Source organism: Ceratotherium simum, chromosome 33 (assembly GCF_057802395.1).
Source record: "Ceratotherium simum simum isolate JZ-2026a chromosome 33, ASM5780239v1, whole genome shotgun sequence".
Classification (NCBI taxonomy): domain Eukaryota; kingdom Metazoa; phylum Chordata; class Mammalia; order Perissodactyla; family Rhinocerotidae; genus Ceratotherium; species Ceratotherium simum.
The window spans coordinates 29,375,168-29,394,733 of NC_141932.1; the positions used below are offsets into that span (position 1 = coordinate 29,375,168).

The 19,566-nt window shown below is 40.5% G+C and overlaps 1 protein-coding gene across 5 annotated transcripts in view; it reads right to left on the reverse strand.

Annotated features, from left to right (window-relative positions):
- Window positions 1–2,179: 2,179 nt before the first annotated feature.
- The window catches only part of DPY19L3 (dpy-19 like C-mannosyltransferase 3), a 78,677-nt gene continuing 61,290 nt past the window's right edge, over window positions 2,180–19,566 (reverse strand). For all 5 annotated transcript variants that reach the window (XM_087421862.1, XM_087421859.1, XM_087421863.1 and 2 more), the window contains 4 exons: window positions 15,734–15,816; window positions 8,124–8,256; window positions 4,998–5,156; window positions 2,180–3,579 (listed from right to left, as the gene is read on the reverse strand). In XM_087421862.1, coding sequence (XP_087277988.1) covers window positions 3,418–3,579; window positions 4,998–5,156; window positions 8,124–8,256; window positions 15,734–15,816 — 537 coding nt within the window. In that variant the 3' untranslated portion in view covers window positions 2,180–3,417. The remainder of the gene's footprint in view (window positions 3,580–4,997; window positions 5,157–8,123; window positions 8,257–15,733; window positions 15,817–19,566) is intronic.

Below are 19,566 nucleotides of genomic sequence, written 5' to 3' on the forward strand. Positions count from 1 at the left end.
TTTTTTCCATGAACAGACAAGGACTTTCTTCTAGGCCAAAATGTTGTCATACATAAAGCATTTGGGGGCATATTAACCAAGATACATGATCTGAAAACATCTTAATATTTTCCTATTGATTTCCAGGTTTAAATGAAATTTAAAAAATGGAATATTTCTATGTTACTTCAGGTAGGCTTTGGCCAAAGATGAACTAAAATTGTTACGTCTTAGACAAAGTTCATGTGGAATCAGAATAAACATGTTTAGTTATTGTGAAGCAAAGATACAGACCAGATATCTACATATGTCCTTGCCATCTGGCAGCACCCACTCACACACAAATTTATCTAGTTGATCTCACAAAGGTCAAGAAAATCATCTTTAAGTGGACAACAAATGGCCTAGATAACACCTAATTATGCTTCTGGCTAATACATCTAAAACGAGTCCCTATTTTTTTAAGTGTGTAAAAAAAGTGACTGGAACCTTTCGACTACAGCAGAATCTCTATTAGCCACTGTGATCAGTATCAGTAGTTGGCCATTTAATGGAGGAAGCAGGTTACAGTACGGAATCTTAACTTTAAACATATAATTGTACATTCATTGGCTCATCTTTTGATGTAAAGCCAAGGCCTTTCCTTTGCATAAGGGTCCAGTGATTGAAGTTCTATTCTGGCATAAATCATATTAACAACATGATTTGGGTACATTTTAATACCTTCTGATCAGTCTAGATTTTTTAAAGGTGGAATGAATATGTAAATAAATCTATGAAGCAATATGAGCTCAGAAATTTTCCTGAATTTTATGTTTTCCCAGTATAATTTTCCCAACCACACCTAATTAACAGCAATTTTTATTACCAAGTCAACCTTTATCAAATCTTACCAAAGCATCCCAGTTAATTTTTGCAGAAATAATCCTTTCTTTTTACACCTGTATTTCCTAGATGTGTGTTGAATTGTGTACCCACAGCAGGAAGCAGAACTCGCACAGAGAAGTTCAGTGTGGGCACAGTACTCAAGGGAGGGCAGTCAGCTTACAAGAGGGATGGAGACTGTCAAGGGATCTGGCGAGTCACAGATGCAGAGGTTAATTAAGAGCACTTATTGTACTTAGAGGTTCTTCTGAATGCTAACTTGGAAGCAAAATCAAGTGGTTATTCTAGCCATAAAAAACAGCCACAATTTGAGGCTATTACTGAATATTAACACAGCCCCCGAGAGCTGTGATCTGTGCGGCGGGAGCTGAGGCCACAGTCCCTTGCTTTGGCTTGGTAGAGAGCCAGGAGTCAGTCGCTGTCCCTCTTCCCCCCCGTGTACTCCAATGAGAAGGTCATAAGAGAGAATACTGACAAGTGCTAAAAATATTTAACATGATTCGTTGAGAGATTTGGTCATTAGGAAACAAAAATGTCTACTATACATGGTCACAGTGTCTTGGAAAGAGTATATGCACGGATTCTGTCTTGCGAGATTTTTTTGGCACTTTGTATTTTTCACTAAAGACTGAACATTCAATGTTTTGGCAACAATGGCACCTAAACATGAAGATTACTGTATGCCATCAATGCGGTGATGACAAGCATCAAAATTTAAGTACATCTTTCTTGTATACTGAGACTCCAAATACCCAAATGCTTAGATTAATGCATATAGGAATATTTAAAATAAACAAATATATCTGAGGAGGTAACAGAGGATATTAAAAACGAAACGACACAGTCCAACGTGTTGTACCTTACATGTGCTTGGTGTCCACTGGAGTAAGGCACTGGCCGCAGGAGGCGCTGCCCCATGCTGTCAGCGACTATGGGCATGCGTCATTACTGGCTTCATCGAAGTTCTAGTACTGATTAAAATGTTTTATTATTGTATTACTCTAAACTGCAGTGGTCTTCAACCTTATTAAGGGATACAGGAAAGATATAATTCAGGAGTTTCAGTTGCATAATGTAATAACCCAGCTACTGTCAATTTTTTTATTTAAATAAGTTTTGATAAAAGCCAACTATCCTTGAGTCCAACATGACAGGGTAAAGTTTCTCTCTGAATACTGCTTAGTAAGCAGTAACTGAGTATAAGATCACTGGAACATGTGATATAGCCATCTTGATGCCTATGGTAATCTACTTCAACACAGCTGCAAGGAGGAACATTACATCATTTCCAACTGGCAAGAAGAGGGGAGGAAGGTAATTTCATTAGCCATCTTGATTTAATTAAATGCACGATATGCTCTTATCAGCAACTTTTACAAGTTCCCATCATTAGAAATTAATTATAACAGCAATTACCAAAAATTCTTGAGCAGGTACACATAACCCTCTTCGTTGTTTACGAATCAGCATGACTCAGAGGCACTTGGTTACTGTTTAGTATGGAAAAGGAAAACGCCACCAGGGCCCTCACAGGAAGATTGGAGACCACAAATCAAACTTGGTATGAAAATGCTCTCTGCCAAAAATATTGTATTAGTGAATCAGTTAAGATACAACATTTAAAAAATATTCAGACTTTGCAAGGTTCTAGGCTGTAGAAAATACAAAGGCTAAAAACAGAAAGTTTACAAAATTTTGCAAACCCAGTAAATTTAAATGAGTAAGAAATAAAGAAAAATTTTCTTACTTGCAGGATAGGTTAAATAGTATCAATAGGTTTTAAAACAATACTAAACAGTAACAAATTCTACTTGGCTATGTAACATTTCTGTTCCTTTAAGGACTTACAGTATGGAACTTCTAAGACTTTTCTGTGTCCAGCAATAAAACATGCACGCACATGCGCATGTACACACACACACACACACACACAAACGGCACATGACACACACTACTGAGGTGCTATGCATTACATTGCAGACAGAGCACAACAAAAAGTTTTAGATACATACAAAGACTTGACATGATTTTTTTGAAATATTAAAAGCACGACACTTGGAAAACATTATAAAATTTTTAGGTGAAACAGGACAATAAAAAGCTTTTTAAAAAAGCTACCAATTGGTCTTCATTAGTGAAATGATATTAAATAACTTAATTATGCATCCCCTCAATTCAATTCAACCATAGCTGTCTTAAGTCAACTGAAAATTACAAGTATGTCAAATCCTGAATAGGCCCTGGATTTCCAACATGATATGCGGCTGTTCAGGCTACCTATGGAACACTTACTGTTCCCCCACAACAAAATTCTAGACCACTCTTAGAAAGCTGAGAACATTTAGGCTAAAGAACATTAATGAGACAAGACGAAAAAGACTTAAGCTTATATAAGATGCTTTCAAAGATGGTGACGCTGTGCAAACATCTGTAGACTTGCTCATATCAGAGCTGTAAGGAGCAGCTGCCTAACTACATGTGAAATGCTATCTACTCAGTTTCTCTCTGATGGGGTTTCACCTATCAAAAGTAGAGCTTGAGCAGAAAGCTCTGTCACTTGTTTCTGGACAGCTTGTAAACGTGGAATGTTTTGTTCTGAAACACTCGAGTGAAGTATGCTGCGTAGGGAGGCAGGTTTCTTTTTATCTCTTCACAGAAGCGAGGGTGGCCTGCAAGTTTCAAATCAGGATCATTCTCTCCTGGGCCATCCATCATCTAAAGCCAAAACAAAGCCAAAAACAATTTGGAAAAAAAAAATCATAGTTATGAGAGATAACAAAAGTGGGAAAATGTATTGGGCTTTGAAAGAATGATATGTTAGTGAACCTAAATGATATTATTTCAGTGTCAACGGCTACTTGGAGATCCTCGCGTCCACCCCTTCCCCTTCAGAAGTGTACACCAGAGCTGAGAAGGAGAGTTCAGTCCCACACAATGAGCACCTTCAGTGGCAAAGCCAGAACTAGAATGTGGATCTCCTTGTTTTTAGCAACGTACTACACTTCTCCTCTCACAGAAATAAAATACAGAGAAGGATTACTGTGACCAGAGAAAATTCTCCGACTCATTGGATGGCCTAGTTAGAAAAAGTTACACACAACAAAATTTAAATGCATGTCTTTGGTTTTCATCTCCCCTGATTTCAAGATAGTTATGAACAGTTATTTGCCTTGGACAAAAATCTGAATCTCATACTCTTTTTTCCTGCAGCTTTCTTGAGCATAATTGACAAATAAAATCGTATACATTACAGGTGTACCACTGACGATTTGATATACGGGGACATGGCGAAATGTCACCACAATCAAGTTAATTCACACATCTGTGCTGGTCAAAGGGACAAACCTGCAGTCACAAGGTGCATTGCTTCTGGGGATCTAAAGTATAACGTGGTGACTACAGTTAATAACACTGTGTTGTATACTTGAAATTTGCTAACAGAGTAGATCATAAGTGTTCTGAATCTCAAATTTTGTATAGTCAAGTTTTTTTCAGATTTAGGCTAGGTTTACCATTTTTTCCCACTCATTTTATAACTATCCTGACACAAGCTCCAAGATCTTTCTCGGAAGGGAGGAAGGAGAAACAGCTTGTTCTGCTCTGGAGTGCACCCTTGATCACAGACAGCCACCTCTGTGGAAGTGTGCCAGGGGACGAAAGGGGACACCCAACACGAGTGGGCAGGCAGAGCAGCAGGAATCCACCACCAGGAATCCACCACCAGGGCTGGGAGGGGAGATGGGCACTGCTGTCACAGTTGTTCATGTACGAGCCAAAATGATGCTATGGAGCAGTGGTTTTAAAAGGCTGAGGTTTTGCTTTTGATTTTAGCAGTCAAATCCTTGAAAAATAAATTTTATGCAGAGCCTCATGATTCAAACCAGCTAAAGACAGAGGTGCTCTGTCTGATGTGCAGATGGGGACCTAGAGTTCCCCTCTCGACTTCCCCTCGCCCAGCCCGTGGCAGTCACTCAAGTGCCCAGGTAGGGAGTTCTGAAGAATGCGAGAGAACAATGAACCCTCCGTTCATAATATAATTCTATAACGTACAAAAACATTACATTACTTAGGATTCAAATTGGAATCCTATGCTCTCCAGGAGGCTCCCACATGTGGCGAGATGATGTGCTTACGTGGCCATTGGCGACATCCAGCAGGTCGCGCAGCCGGCAGCCCCGGCGGTGCCTCTGCTCATAGCAGATGCTGTCTTCCAGAATCACGTAGTCAGTGCCGAAGGACCTCAGGAGGGCATGCACCTCCTCTGGAGACCTCTTGGCATATATCTGATAAACCTTCAAATGAGAGGAAAATGGAATAGGGCAAAAGACCAGTCAACTGCCAGGAAGTCAGTGGAGGAACATGTAACGATGGAACCTCCCACGGGGTTGAATCTGGGACCTAGACCCCAGCTCCCCAGCTCCTCCACACAGGCCACTGCTGCCCTCCCTCACCTGCAGTCTTGGAGCGTGGGGGGAAGTTCCCAAAAGAATACTGTATCGCTTAGCCTTGGGAAGAGGAACAGTCAGTCCTGCTGAATACACTTGGACTCAGACACCAAATAGATATGGATTTAGAATTATTATTTCGAGCTATGAATATATTCATCAGCAGAGGCCAATTCTAAGAACGCTTCCCCAAGGCAAATCACACAGTTGAGTACATAAGACACAGTCCCGACCTTTAGAAAAGAGACCTTTAGAACTCTAATCCACTGCTGGTGGGAAAGCACACTGGTGCAGCCTCTACAGAAAACAGCATAGAGATTCCTCAAAAAATTAAAAATAGAAATACCTTATGATCCAGCTATCCCACTACTGGGTATTTATCCAAAGAACTTGAAATCAACAATCCAAAGAGGCTTATGCACCCCCACGTTCACTGCAGCATCATTCACTACAGCCAAGACGTGGAAGCAACCCAAGTGTCCCTCGACTGATGATTGGATAAAGAGGACGTGGTATATATATACCATGGAATAGTACTCAGCAATAAAAAAAGACAAAATTGTCCCATTTGCAACAACATGGATGGACCTGGAGGGTATTATGTTAAGTGAAATAAGCCAGACAGAGAAAGACAAACACCGTATGACTTCACTCATAATGTGGAAGATAAACTAACACATGGACAGAGAGAACAGTTTGGTGGTTACCAGGGGGAAGGGAGTTGGGGGGTGGGCACAAGGGGTGAAGGGACCCATTTATATGGTGACTGACAAATAATAATGTACAACTGGAATCTCCCAATGTTATAAACTATTATGACATCAATAAAAAACATGAATTAAAAAAAAGGGGACCTTTAGACTAGAAGGGTCAACTGGGGTGGTGGTACAGTTTGGGGACATACAATGTCAGGAGACCCAGCTTCTGATAACGGCAGTCGGGGAAAAGGACCCGCACAGGGTCCCTGGTCCCAGGCTGGGGCAGCACTCGTTGCTGTACCGCTGCTGTGCTGCACCCTGCTTGACCAGAAGGAGCCCCTACACTTGTCGCTCTCTCAGCCCTCCCGGAGGAAGAGCAAGCTGCAGCCCCCAGTGGCACTTCAACAGGAGGCAGCACCTTCCCATCCATCACCAGCGTCATACACGTTAAGTGAACGCACAGATGGTGAGCGCCCTATATTCTGGGACTTGGTATTGGCAAAAGATTGTGTGTTGTGTGTTTGGGGGTAATGAAGAGAAGTGCTGCTTCCTTTGTTGCCCCCTGACTTCTAATGATGTTTCTGACTTAAGAGATTGGGTTCTGAGAGCCTAATTCAATGTGTCTGTACAGATGGGTGAAATGGCAGGGAGCTTTCCACTGCTAAAACCGTGAGATCATTCTACCTACAGTCCAGTGCCGGGCCTCAGACTGAAGGCATTCCAAGGACCCAAAGGTCCGGACTGCAGAAGGGCACCAGGACCTTCAGGACACCAGCTTTCAGGGCATAAACTCAGTACCTAGACAGGGACAGGATCTTGGAGAGGGTGGAGCACAGAAGCACTCCCTGTGCAGCTGACAAGTCTTTTCCGCATCTTCCTCGAGTCTAAGCAGTGTAGGCCACCTCCCGGCTGAACTTTGCATCTGGTGAGCCAGGTACCCTCCCTCCTTCCTTCCGCTAACTTGGGGCTATCCGGAACACTTGGGCCAATTGAAAAATTGCCATTTTAGCAGGAATCTAGTTTAGACAATTCTCATAAAAAAAAAAAGGATTCAGTAAAAATCATTTGCTTTTAGGCTAGTTAAATCTCACCCCCAAACAAGACTTTTCAACAAATTTTCAGCAACCAAGATTAAGAAATGACTGATATACAACATTAAAAAGTTTGAAACCACTGCTGGTGGGGACTAAGGGGAACAAGTACTCTCTTCTGCACTGTTGGCCGGGATGTGAATTGGTAGAAGCAGTAGAGAGGTGACTCAGGAATATCTACCCCTTTTGAGCCAGCAGTTGCACCTCTAAGAACCTGAGGCACAGATAGACACACACTTGTACCTGTGCGAATGATGCATATACAAGTTTATTATTTTGAGCATTGTTTATATAATTGCAAAAGACAGGGAAACAACCTAAATGGTTAAATAAAGTAGGCTATATCCACATAACAAAATATCATGCAGCTTTAAAAATAACAAGGAAGCTATTAATATACTGTTATGGAATGATCTCTGAAATATATTAAGTGCCAAAAAAAGCAAGATGTAGTATGCTACTTCCTTTGTAAAAATGAGGGAAAAGAATATGAATATGTGTGTATATATACATTTGTATACGCATAACACACCCGTGGAAGAATACACAAGAAACTGGTAACATCATCTATCTCCTGGGAGGGTAACCAGTGGCTGGAGACAGAGGTGGGATGGAGACTTTTTTACTATATTCCCTTTGAACTATGTGGCTGTATTAACTATTAACACACACACACACACACACGCGCGAAATCATGCATAAAAAATGTATCCATTATGCCTCTACTCCTTTTCCTTCCCTCTCCAGTTCAAAAGCTCTGAGGCTTCGTTCTCAAATGCTCTTTTCCGTACATCTCAAGGTGTTTTTCTTCTCAGCTATTCTTTTAACTGAGAGGAATGTATGGCCTGAACAGCACACCTTTAACGGATGTGGGGCAGGTCGAGGTCTAGAATCAGGAGACACAATGTGCTGAGGTTCTGACTCCTCCTCATAAGCTACAAGCAGCACTAAGCCCCAGCTTTACCAAACACAAGGAGGCCCACGGCTGGTCCACAAGGTGGGAGGAAAGGCAGACGGGCCCTCACCGCTTTGGTTCGCTCTCTCAGGCTGTTGTCTTCATAGTGCGGGTGGTTGGTCAAGGTCCTTCCCGTGCACAGCTTAACTCCGGCCAGCAACTGCATGCTTCCAGCGAACACAGCCTTTCTTGGAGTGTTAGAGCTAAAAGATTTTTGAGTCTGAATTAACCACACTGCCAAGATGTCCTCACAGACAACAACGAAGACAATATCACACTCTCAGCAGGACCCAGCAATGTGAGGAAGGGCTAAGGGTCGGGAAAAGCACAGGAGGCTGCCTGAGATTCCGACTGGCACGCAAACTATTTCACGAAACTTTTCCTATCTGTTTTTGACAATGGCTGGGAAGCTTCTAACTTACTGTTTTGATGGGTTTACTCTTAGAACAACTTGTCTAGGATGTGGGCATCTCCTGAGCCTAAGTCTTCTAGGCTAGAATCCAGAATCCTCCTGCTCTTGCTCAAGTGGGGCAGATTCTAACAGACAAGAACTCATAAGACTGCCACTGCCTTCTGTATTACACTGAACTAAAGGGCTGCCTCGAGTTAAGCACCAAATGATAAAGCCCGAAACTGCAGCTGATGGTGAGTCAACTCCTGATCGTGAGTCAATTCCAAAGGTTTTTGTTTCAAACAAGAAAAAAGATCACAGATATTACTATAAATTACTTTTTAGAAAAAAAAAGAATTAGTAAAAGAAAAGAACAGGAAAAGAAGATTCTGAAATAGCAAGTATCTTATTACTCAATATGGGGATGTACAAAATTCCTGACGTGGAAACACAAGCATGTATATCTTCCTTTCCTTTAGTCCACACTATGAAAGGCTGTCTGCATCTCAAGGGATACAGGGCACTCTATCCATAAATTACGACCTCACTTTCCCGTCACCACCATGCTGCGGTTCTCTGCCTCCCCACGGGGTGTGAGGGACAATGATGGAGGACCAGGAAAGACTCCCCTGACTATGGGGAAAGCATTTTTCCTCCCCCTACCCCGGAAAAAAAGAATTCTAGTTTAATTTAATTCTCTTCCATTTTTTGGAAACCTGGGAGTCACTTGCAAATCAATAAGGTGTCATTTTATTGTGTAGAACCTAATGGGTCCTCTTCGGATTCTCCCCAGTGCAGAATTTCCTTGATTTAAACTTCTTGTGTTAAGAAAGAGGAGTCTATGCCTGCTAGGCTGATGGAGATAGTTTTGAGAAGAAGTCTAATTGAAATCATTAAAACTCAACATACTCTGCAGAAAAAGCTAGAGCAGGCATTCTCCTCAATGTTTTTGGAGATCAGGGCATGAAACTTGCTCTGGTGCTAAAATGTCTAAGGGAAGCACCATCATATTCATATACCCCATGAGGATGTTTATTTATTCCAATTTAATGCTAAGACTACAGCATGAATCCATCCAACAAAGGCCTGAGGACGTCCACAAGCAAGACAACCTACAGTACAAGTTGTAACATTTACGAATAATTTACTTCTGAAAAATTCAAGATTTTCTAACAACGACACTCTCATTCACTTGAATTCCAATGAGCTTTTCTAAGTGACGAAAACAAGTGGATGGAATTACAGTGAGCACAAGGGAATGACACATAATCTGCATCCTCCCTCATTCAGGTCAGAACCCAGATGAGGATGACAACAGAGAAAGGTTTACATGAGCTCGGCTGTGCTCGGCAGGTTGTCATCATTCTGACAACCAGACCCAGGAACACAAGGACAAATCGATGTTTGCTCTGTCCCCCCAAACCAGCAATTCACAGGGAATTTTTGACATCTGTGCCAGGTGGTCAGGGGAAGAGGAGGGTTTAAATGAAGACATGAGAAGGTGCACAGAGTTCCTTAGTGAAAGGTTTCACAAAAATCCAGTTTAACTCAATCAATACTCACTAAACACTTAGTCTGTGTCATATATATATACTGCGCTGCCCTCACTCGCAGTGCACTGTAACTGCTAAAGAGAATGACCAGGGACGGATATTAAAGAAAATGCCATCATTTTTCCAAGCCAGTCTTCCTTTAGTATGCTCTTAACTGGCATAAACCATTCCACTGCAATAAGTGATACAATAACATCACACATTAATACCAAGAAGTGGCTGGGTGTGTCCTCTGAACTGAGCAGACTTGGAATGCAGAACAAAATGAGTTTGGCCTCTGTGTCTGGCAGTGCATGAGGTGGAGGTGAACTATCCTGGTCCGTGTAGTCTTACTGCCTAGAGAGTGCCAGACTGCTCTTGTACCCCAGGCAGACCCAGATAACAGCCATCCAGATCGTAAGACTGCCCTGGCATCACCGTTGTGAACATGTAACAGGAAGTGGCGTCAAGGAGACGCACAGCTGTTTACAGGGTGTGAGATGGACGACTGACCTGTTCTCTATTCATGGCTAATGACCAAGCTTTCAGCCTCACTGCTGGACTATAATCATAGTACTTTAATGAATTACATAGTTCACAAAGGTTTAAAATGTCAAAAGTCCTGAACTGCTTGCTGGGGAGTTATACAGTTATTCTTTGTTTGGTCAAAAAATATTACTGAGGACCTACTACGTGCTGACTGGCAAACGTGGTATGAATACCCGTCTTCAGGAAGCTTACTAGCTCACAGAGCCAGACTCAGCTCCTATTTCAGGCGAACACTTCAGAATAAACCAGTCATTAGTCTGCCACATATTTACTAATGCCTTCTGTGGGCCTTTAGCTGTGCTGGAAACAACACACATCAGACACTGTACGACCGTGGCAAACACTGCCTCTCTCCTCAGTATGCAAGAAGGGCACCTGAGTGTCCCTTGCCCCCCAGGGTAGCAGCTGCCATCACCAGGCAGAGCAAGGTGACCTGTCACATGACTGCTTGGAGGAGTTGAGGAAAAAATGGAATAAAGCTCATTCAATTGTGACATGTTTTAACATTTGGCTTCATTAGTAAAGAGTAAGAAAGTTTAAAAGAAATGTGATCTGCTTCAACGCCTAGTGCAACAACCCTCTGGATTGTTAGCAGTCTTTCACTAAGGTCCTTGGTTTTAAAGCAGCAAAATGCAAGTACTCTAACACCTATAAATGAGTAAAACTATTGACTTCCAAGCATGGCAGAGATGCTGTTTATTCACTCTATTCTCTGTGATGTGGTTTTCTACACTAGCCCCACGGTAAATCTGGGATAGTTCACCGCTATATAGATTTAAGTTTACCTGTAAGGCAAATGCAGAAGTAAAACAGACGAGCAAAATGAAAAACAAGCACACATTTTTGAAACTTTAGAAACCCAGATTCAGTGTATTCTATATTTTCTGTGCAAACTGAGCAGGCAAAGGGAAAAGGGCCTCCCTGTCCCTAACCTACATCAGCAGGACAGATGCCATGCTGGGTGCTCCTCCCTCACAGTCTGTGGCCTGTGTCTGTGACGGCTAATGTGCTTCTAACCACTGAATGACACTTCTCTATGACAGAAAAACAAAGCAATTTTTACCAATGTTTGAACAAATGATGTATAAAATGAAAGGATAATTTGTTTTTATAGCTCTCTGCCAAGCTCCATAGCAGGCTGCCCAACCTGCAAACAATTTATTCTGTAAGAAATGTCACTAAATAAGGACAAGGACTCACAGGTCAAACGGATTTACATTATATAGTTTAAATGTCATCCCAGGAAGACCTGATGGCATTTTGAACAAATAATCTCATTTATTTTTGATGCTCTAAGCTTCAAGTTAATTACTGCTGAACTAATGGGTAAACTGAGCATTATATATAATATGTGAACATCTGCTTTATCTACACTTAAAAAATTTATAGAATTACGCAAATACTACAAAATCACTCATTAAATATAAAAGAGGCTTATAGGCATTTAAGGTCTGAACTTAACCTACATCATATGTAAAATACACAGTAATTCTTTCTGCTTTGACTAAATGTGTAGAAAGTCTGGTTTATTTTCTTAGTTCCACTGAGAAAATATTGCACATGCAGGCTTCATCACCGGAAAGAGATTATTTCTAGTGAAAATCTCCTAAAGCCAAGTAGTCAAAATGTCACACCTCAAAATATTCACATCTACAGGTCTGTCTATCTTAATTGCAGAATGTCACAGAAAAATCTCAGGAACCAAAAATGAAACACTCTAAGGACACAAAGGAACGAGGTACGAAGCACCAACTGTTGGCACATTTGGCCTTGCTGAAGTAAACGTGCTTTCTAATCACCCACAAAACCTACAAAAGTACTGCCTGGGTTTTGTTGAAAGAGATACCAGAAAAACAAACAACTGGCTTTTAATCTTTGTATCCAGGAAACATTATCAGCAAAAAGGGGTAACTATGAACATATCCATTTAAATCTGCTGGGAAACAGGCGTGCAGCTCCTCAGTATGACTCTGCAGGCAACAGATGAACGCACAGGCCGGGCTGTGGAGGGCACGACGTGACCTCTAAGATGCTGGGGCCTAATCTCAACAAAATGCCTGGCAGATTCATGAGAAATTTAATCCTGAAGTAATCTTGGTTTTATACTTAAATTTAAATCTCCACTCCTCTAAGGAACTAAAGATAGGAAAGCATTAAACAACATTTTCTCTTACTAAAAATTAGAACTCTAACAAAAATTTTCCATCAGAAGCTGTTAAGCCTCTAAAAATCTTAAAATGGAGTCAACAATAAGAATATGGAGGAAAGGAATGAAGACAATAGTGCTGAGATGAGGTGCAATGTTTACTCTAGTGAAGCAGTTAAAATTGCCACCCAACGTGTGCACGTTTAACACAGTGTCCTATATATACACAGGTGGTGCTCAATAAATACCTGTTACATCGTATTAATAAGTATACAACCTCAGACATGAAACAGCCTTATATATTAAGGCTTTCAATGTTTTCACAGAAACCTAATCCCTCGGCATGATCCTGATCACATTAAGAGGCGTTATCCTCAAGTAATGTCCTTTATTTTCCCTTGAGGCTGTCTGTTTTGCCTATCAAAGGTCATAATTGAGTCCCTCCAAAAGAAAAGAACAGCACCAACTCCCGCTGGAGTGATGGAATCTTTCACTCTACCCTCCAAGCAGAGGAGCCCTCAGTGAATCCCTGGAAAGACAGAATCTCCAAATGGAGCTCAGTGTCCTCGGAGCACAAGAGTGATGCTAAGGCAAGTGTGTGGTCTGTCCCAGCATCAAGTGCACGGAGCAGGGACCAGGAGACGGCAGGTAAGCTTCTTCCCAACTCTCCACCTAAGAACTGCCCTGTGCCAAAATGGAGGGTCACTTCAGGTGTCCCCTGGGGTTTCTGTAGGTCACTGTTTCTCACCCTGACTCACCCCAAGGGCAGCCATCCTGTAATGCAAGCTGCGTCCCATGCTAAAAGATGCTGTCATGACTGCCTGGACAAAGGAGAGACGTGAGTGTTTGCAGCCTGGCTCTCTGAGAACAGAAGCAGAAGGATGGAGAGAAGGAGGCGTCCCTCACTGACCAGGTCCCCACCAGAGGCCCGGCAGCTGCCATCAGACAGTGTCCAACAGACTTTCAGATACACTCCACGTATCCTCAGGCCACAGCCCTTCCACAGCACAGCTCAGACCTACTAATATCACAAACACTGTGTGACTAACCAAAGTAGGGAAGTGCAAGCTGTAGCTCCTATGTTTCAAAAACAGAAGAAATCAGGGCAGGTTAAAAGAATATCAAGTACATTCACTTGTGTTTGGAATTGAAGCCTATGGACCAGAGCAGACTTAAATGATGATTTACACAAATACATTTTGTGTCTAAATAGACCCTATTTTGGCATACATTCATCATCACTTAGGCTTACTTCACAACATGCCTAGCAGCTATTTTTGCAAAAACAATAATTTAGATGTGAAGAATTTAAAGGGAAAACAGGCAAAATTAGATCATAATGGAACCAATTTTTCTGGAACAATACAAATCCTTCAGTTGCTGAGAATTTAAAAAAAAAGTAAAAAGAGTGTGTCTATACCCAGGGAGAGAAACTGCCAGGAAAAGGAGAACGTGAGGAACAAAGACCACGACCCCAAAGAGAGAAACGAGACCGACTGCCTGCCTTCCTCACCCCTGGAAGAACCTCTCATCCACAGGTTCTCAGAACCAGAACGTTCAGTAATGTTCTGTGAGAAAAGCATGCAAGTAAAGGCCCGACCACAAGTACATCCAGTCTAACCCAGCCAAAGTCTACTTGGGGCTCTGCTGGAATAAATCTCTACTGATGCTAAAATTAATCCCTTAAAGACTTGGGAGTGGAGCCGGGATGTCACAATGCTGATCCCGGCAGATCCGGAGGATCCTTCAGGATTCTACCAGACAGCGGGTGCTCTGCACCACTCATATCAACGGTGCCATTTTAAAAACAGAAAATCTCAGCCTCACCTTCAGATGCACATGCCATAAATTTCCAGGTGACTATAGTTAATGCAAAAGTAATTAGCTTTTCTTTATATGAATAGCCCTCTTTTCCTACACACAATAAATACTGAAGGAATTATTTACTCTGTAATTGTGTGCCATGATTTAAAGTTAAATAAATAAATAAAGACAAAGCACTGCTTAGTATTCTCAGCACTGAAAATATATGAAAAATTATACTCATTGCATCTAGTCAAACCCAGTCCGACACTGGGACCAAAGCCACATATATATTTTAGACATAAATCTCTATAAAATCCATGTATTGCACTCAAGAGACCTAAGCTATCAAACATTTACCATCTCTTAACACACAGGCAGTGCTAACCTGTACTGGTTAGTAAACATTAGTCACGAGCAGGTGCCAATAAGGCTACTAAAATTCTAAGTGATGGAGACAATACAGTCGATGCTTTCAGAATATGTCACACAAGATTTGCCACATCTATTTACACGTGAATAATTACACTGCTGTTTTTTGGCTGTAAAGTAAGGAAATACATATTAGAGGGTACAGGAATGCTGCTTGGGTAGACAAGTTTATTTTTGCTGGTGGGAGGCAGGTTCATTAACAAAGCTTCAAAACACACAAACTTCCTTCTGATGCTGAATGCTGAGGGAAAGCAACACAGTGCAGGCAAAAACAGGAACCAGTGCAATGCTAATGCATTACCTCGTCAAAGAGAGGAAAGCTTTGTTTTTGTATTTTAAATTTCCTCTAGGCCTAGGCGTGGGCAATATGATTAGTTAAAATGAAATCTGCACTGAGCTAGTAGGACTCCAATTAACTGTAGTTTACTGTATAATTTTCAAATGATTAACAAGGAAAGAATACTTTTACGTGTCAGCATTAATAGAATATTTGAATGGTATTAAAATAAAAGAAATCATCAAGATAAAATTGGCAGAGAGTATAAAACTTTATTTCCATTGCTGTCACTGGTTTGAAATGCACCCTCCGAGTCTGTTTCCCTCTCCATGTGGGTATTTTCCCTTCTTCATGGGATTGTGGTTGGAGAGACTATTTCTTGAGTGGAAAGAAATTACTTCCAATATAAAGTTTTAAAGAAAACCTTGACAATGAATGTATCTTTACAATTAATTCAGAAAAAAACAAAACAAAACAAAAAACCAAATGAGGTCTACAGTGACTCTTAAAAGGTACTTTAAAGTTCAAAGGTTAAAAAAAATCCTCTTACTTAATCCAGTTCATCAGCTCCACTGTATCTGGATCATAGAATTCTCTCAACTCGGAGAGTTCATCCATCATTCCTGGCCAGAACTGAAATTAAAAACAAAACAAAACAAAAACAAAATCCACCCCCACACCCACACCTATCACTAAGATTAAAGTGAAAAAGGAGAAACTGTGTATAACTTGTGAACCAATAAACATGGCATCTGAAGATCAGAACTGCTTCACCTCTGCAGTCAACTCTCTTGGCAGAAGTGAGCTGAAGTCTGAGAAAAGTTTCCAAAATTATTTTGAGCCGAAGCTAATCAGGACTAGAGGTGTTGTCAACTTTTAAAAATGAGCTTTTATTTTACTCTAATAAAAATGCTGTTGTATGTGGCGTCAATATCTAGTAAAACAATAATTTGGATATGACAGGAACAGCAACCATGAGAAAATTCACAGTATGTTAGAAAAATGTAACTAACTAACATCCGGCAATGCCCCCTTCAGTGTAGAATGTGCCTTATGGAAGACAGCACCACTTTACAGCTGCAAAAATGCTTTGGAATACAGAATCTCATTTCATCCTCACAATTACCAGCGAGAAAGAAGATGCAGAAGGCACCATCACTACCGTATTTATTTTCCATTTTACCAGTGTGGAGACCTCGGCTCAGAGAGAACCTGATTTGACCAGGTCACAAAGGGACAGAGCCACGACTTGAACCTGACTCCAGATTCAGGCCCCTTTCACTGCATAACATGGTGATTGTATTTTTCGTACTAGAAATCTGGACAAATGTTTTGATGTATATTAATATAATTACAGGTGCAATGGAAGAAAAGAATATTTGAAAGTAGGACTCTCTGGGAAAATCTGCTACATTTAAATATTATATTTATGCCACCTGTGCCTCCTACTCAACTTGAATTATTTAAGGTTTTGCAGATATAACGTAAAAATTACACTCCCAAGTCCACCGCTTTTCTAATATAACTTGTCCGTTTAATTCAACAATTAATTAAATGTTAATTGTTTTATCAAATGACAATTGGCTAAATGACTTGATCATCTCTATATATCCTAATGTGAACTGCAGAATTCACCTCAATACTGGAATAGAAGACCAATGACATTGTATCTATGCTCTACTGATGTTGAAAATACAATAATTTTATTTAAGAACCACTAACTAGAACCAAAGTGGCACCTGACCGGTCTACGGCTGTATTTCAGCCTCATCACTTTCTTATCTTGTCATCTTGTCTTTGGCCATTCTTACTGCTCATTCACATCTTGTCTCCTGGGTGGGGGAATTAGGAAAATTGCTGGTGATGGAAAATCAGGTGTCAGTACTGCTGGTTCTAGGTTTTAGAAGAGATGTAATAAAAGCTACTGATTACATGACACCTTTGTAATACTCCAATTATCCATTGTCCCTATTAGTTTTGGAAATCACTCGACTACCAACGTGTTAATGATATGTTCTAAGTTTTTTGGTATGAAACATATTTTGAAATCCGTGAATTCAATGGATATTAGATATTTTTCCAGTTTGAAAGCTGCTGCTGTTAATTCTGAAAATCTAGTAACATAGTCTTGTGGTAAATTCCTTAAACAATGTGAAAATAAGTGTTGAATTAACTATATCCTGCTTCTAAATGACCAGCAGTTCATGAGATTTCAGCAACCAAGTTAATCGACACGAGGGTAATAATTTTACTAACTCTTGATTTTAGAGTGGAGACTAGTATATGCTTTTCTCTTTTAAACAGGATCATACTAAAGAGACATACAGCAAAATTGGTATTATGAACAAGAAATTTTGAAATCCTCATTACAATCGCTAAATAAAACTTAAATCAGGCTTTGAAATATACAAGTTTATATTATTTACAGATAAATCTGTTCAATAGTTGGAAAATAGATTCAATTTCAGGGTAACCCCTAATACACATAACATCTTAATTTTCTTTGTGATTTTATATTTCACAAGTTTTGAGAAGCTGAAACATCTAACCTATTTTATACACTGAAAGCTAGATGCATTAGGATTTCTGCTAAAGTCCAACAATGAGAGAGGCTAGGCCATGGATCTTTGGAAGGATTCATTAGAATTACTAACTCTCTCACTCAGGGAATTTCTACAGAGATTTCCTGAAAATGATTGCTTTTTCAGTGCTGTCACTGGTTCTCCTATAGCAGTGGTTCTCGGTGGGGGGCGGGGGAGGGAAGGATTTTGTTTCACCCCCAGGGGGATGTTTTGCAATATCTAGAGACATTTTTGATTGTCACAACTGGAGGGAGGTGCTACTGGCATCTAGTGGGTAGAAGACAGAGATGCTGCTAAACATCCTACAATGCACAGGACAGCCCCGGATGACAAAGGATGATCTGGTCACAATGTCAGCAGTGCCAGTGCTGAGAAACCCTGTTCTCCACAGGGGTTTCTTAAACTTGATGGTGCATCAGCACCACCTGGATGGCTGCTTAAAACACAAATTTCTGGACCCCACTCCCCGAGTTTCTGATTCAGTAGGTCTGGAATGCAACCGAAACATCTGTGTTTCTAACAAGTTCCCAGGTGATGCTGATGTTGCTTGACTGGGGACCACACTTTGAGAGTCAATGCTCTATAGCATAATTTATTTCTTCTAAAATGTCGTTCCTCAATTTTATCAAGAACAAGAGACTTAAGTCCTCAAATGGCTTTAAAAAAAATCAATAAAATTTCAAATAAATAGCTGAGATATAAAAGAACTCAGCCTACACACACAGAGCCAGTAAGACAGACTGTTGTAGTGTGCATACATCTTTGGTGGTGAGACGAGAACGATGTATCTCTTCTGTCAAGAGGGTGTTCCACCCTCAGAATCAATGTGTAAAGTTACCTAGTTCATTATTAAATATACACTCTATTTAATCTTTAGTTGTTGCTTTCCAGATGTTTTTAAGAAGTCTCATTTATTTACAGAGCAGTAAAATTCCCAGAGGCAGGGTGGTAGAAATAATCTAGTTCTGTTTCCCAGTGTCCAGGAGGCAGCACGGTGCTGTGCCCGCAATAGTAAATGTTTCAATAGATAGGAACATGATAGAACAGATTTTTTTTGAAGTATGTACAATAGAATCATCCAATATAATGATTATCAAGCATTTTTTTAGCCTAAAGCCTTTGCTTCAAATAAAATCTTACATGAAAATATAAGCAAATGAAACCAAAAGCTGAGCTGCTATAGCTGATCCTCTCTGCAGGTGACTCCCCTCACCCCTTCAGCAACCCCCCAAAGTAGGGGCTATACACAGTCGAGTTTGAAATCGATTGTTCTAACTTAAAACAAAATTTGAAGAAAAACATCTAAACTTAAAAAGTACGTAAGATTTTTTTTAAAAAGAGAAGGTGAGAGCTCAGTTGGACAGAACAATCTGGGCTACCTGCCTGGGTGACAATTCAAGCCTCTAAATCTCAAAGATGTGACAAAAGGGTCACAAAGTAGTCCACCTGATCAACGACTCACTGTCTCTTGTGGAGATTCTTGGAACTGAAGCACAGTTAACGCTGTTTCAGAAGTTAGTTGTCAACTGAGAATATGCAGAATTTCATTATTTTCTATTGAAACTGAAGGCCAGATAAGACTAATCTTAGACTGTATTTATTTATGTGCTCAGCCTTCTTACAAAGATGATTTTAAGTATCTAATAAAATATGTAGGTTAAAGCAATATGCATTTTAAGATTTCTTACTCTATATAAAGCAGGTAACCAGGGAAAATAATTTTTCTACTTTATTCACCTCAAAATAGGTCTAAAAACATCTTTATTTTCAGAATTTGCATCAGCTGAATACTAAGTCAAAA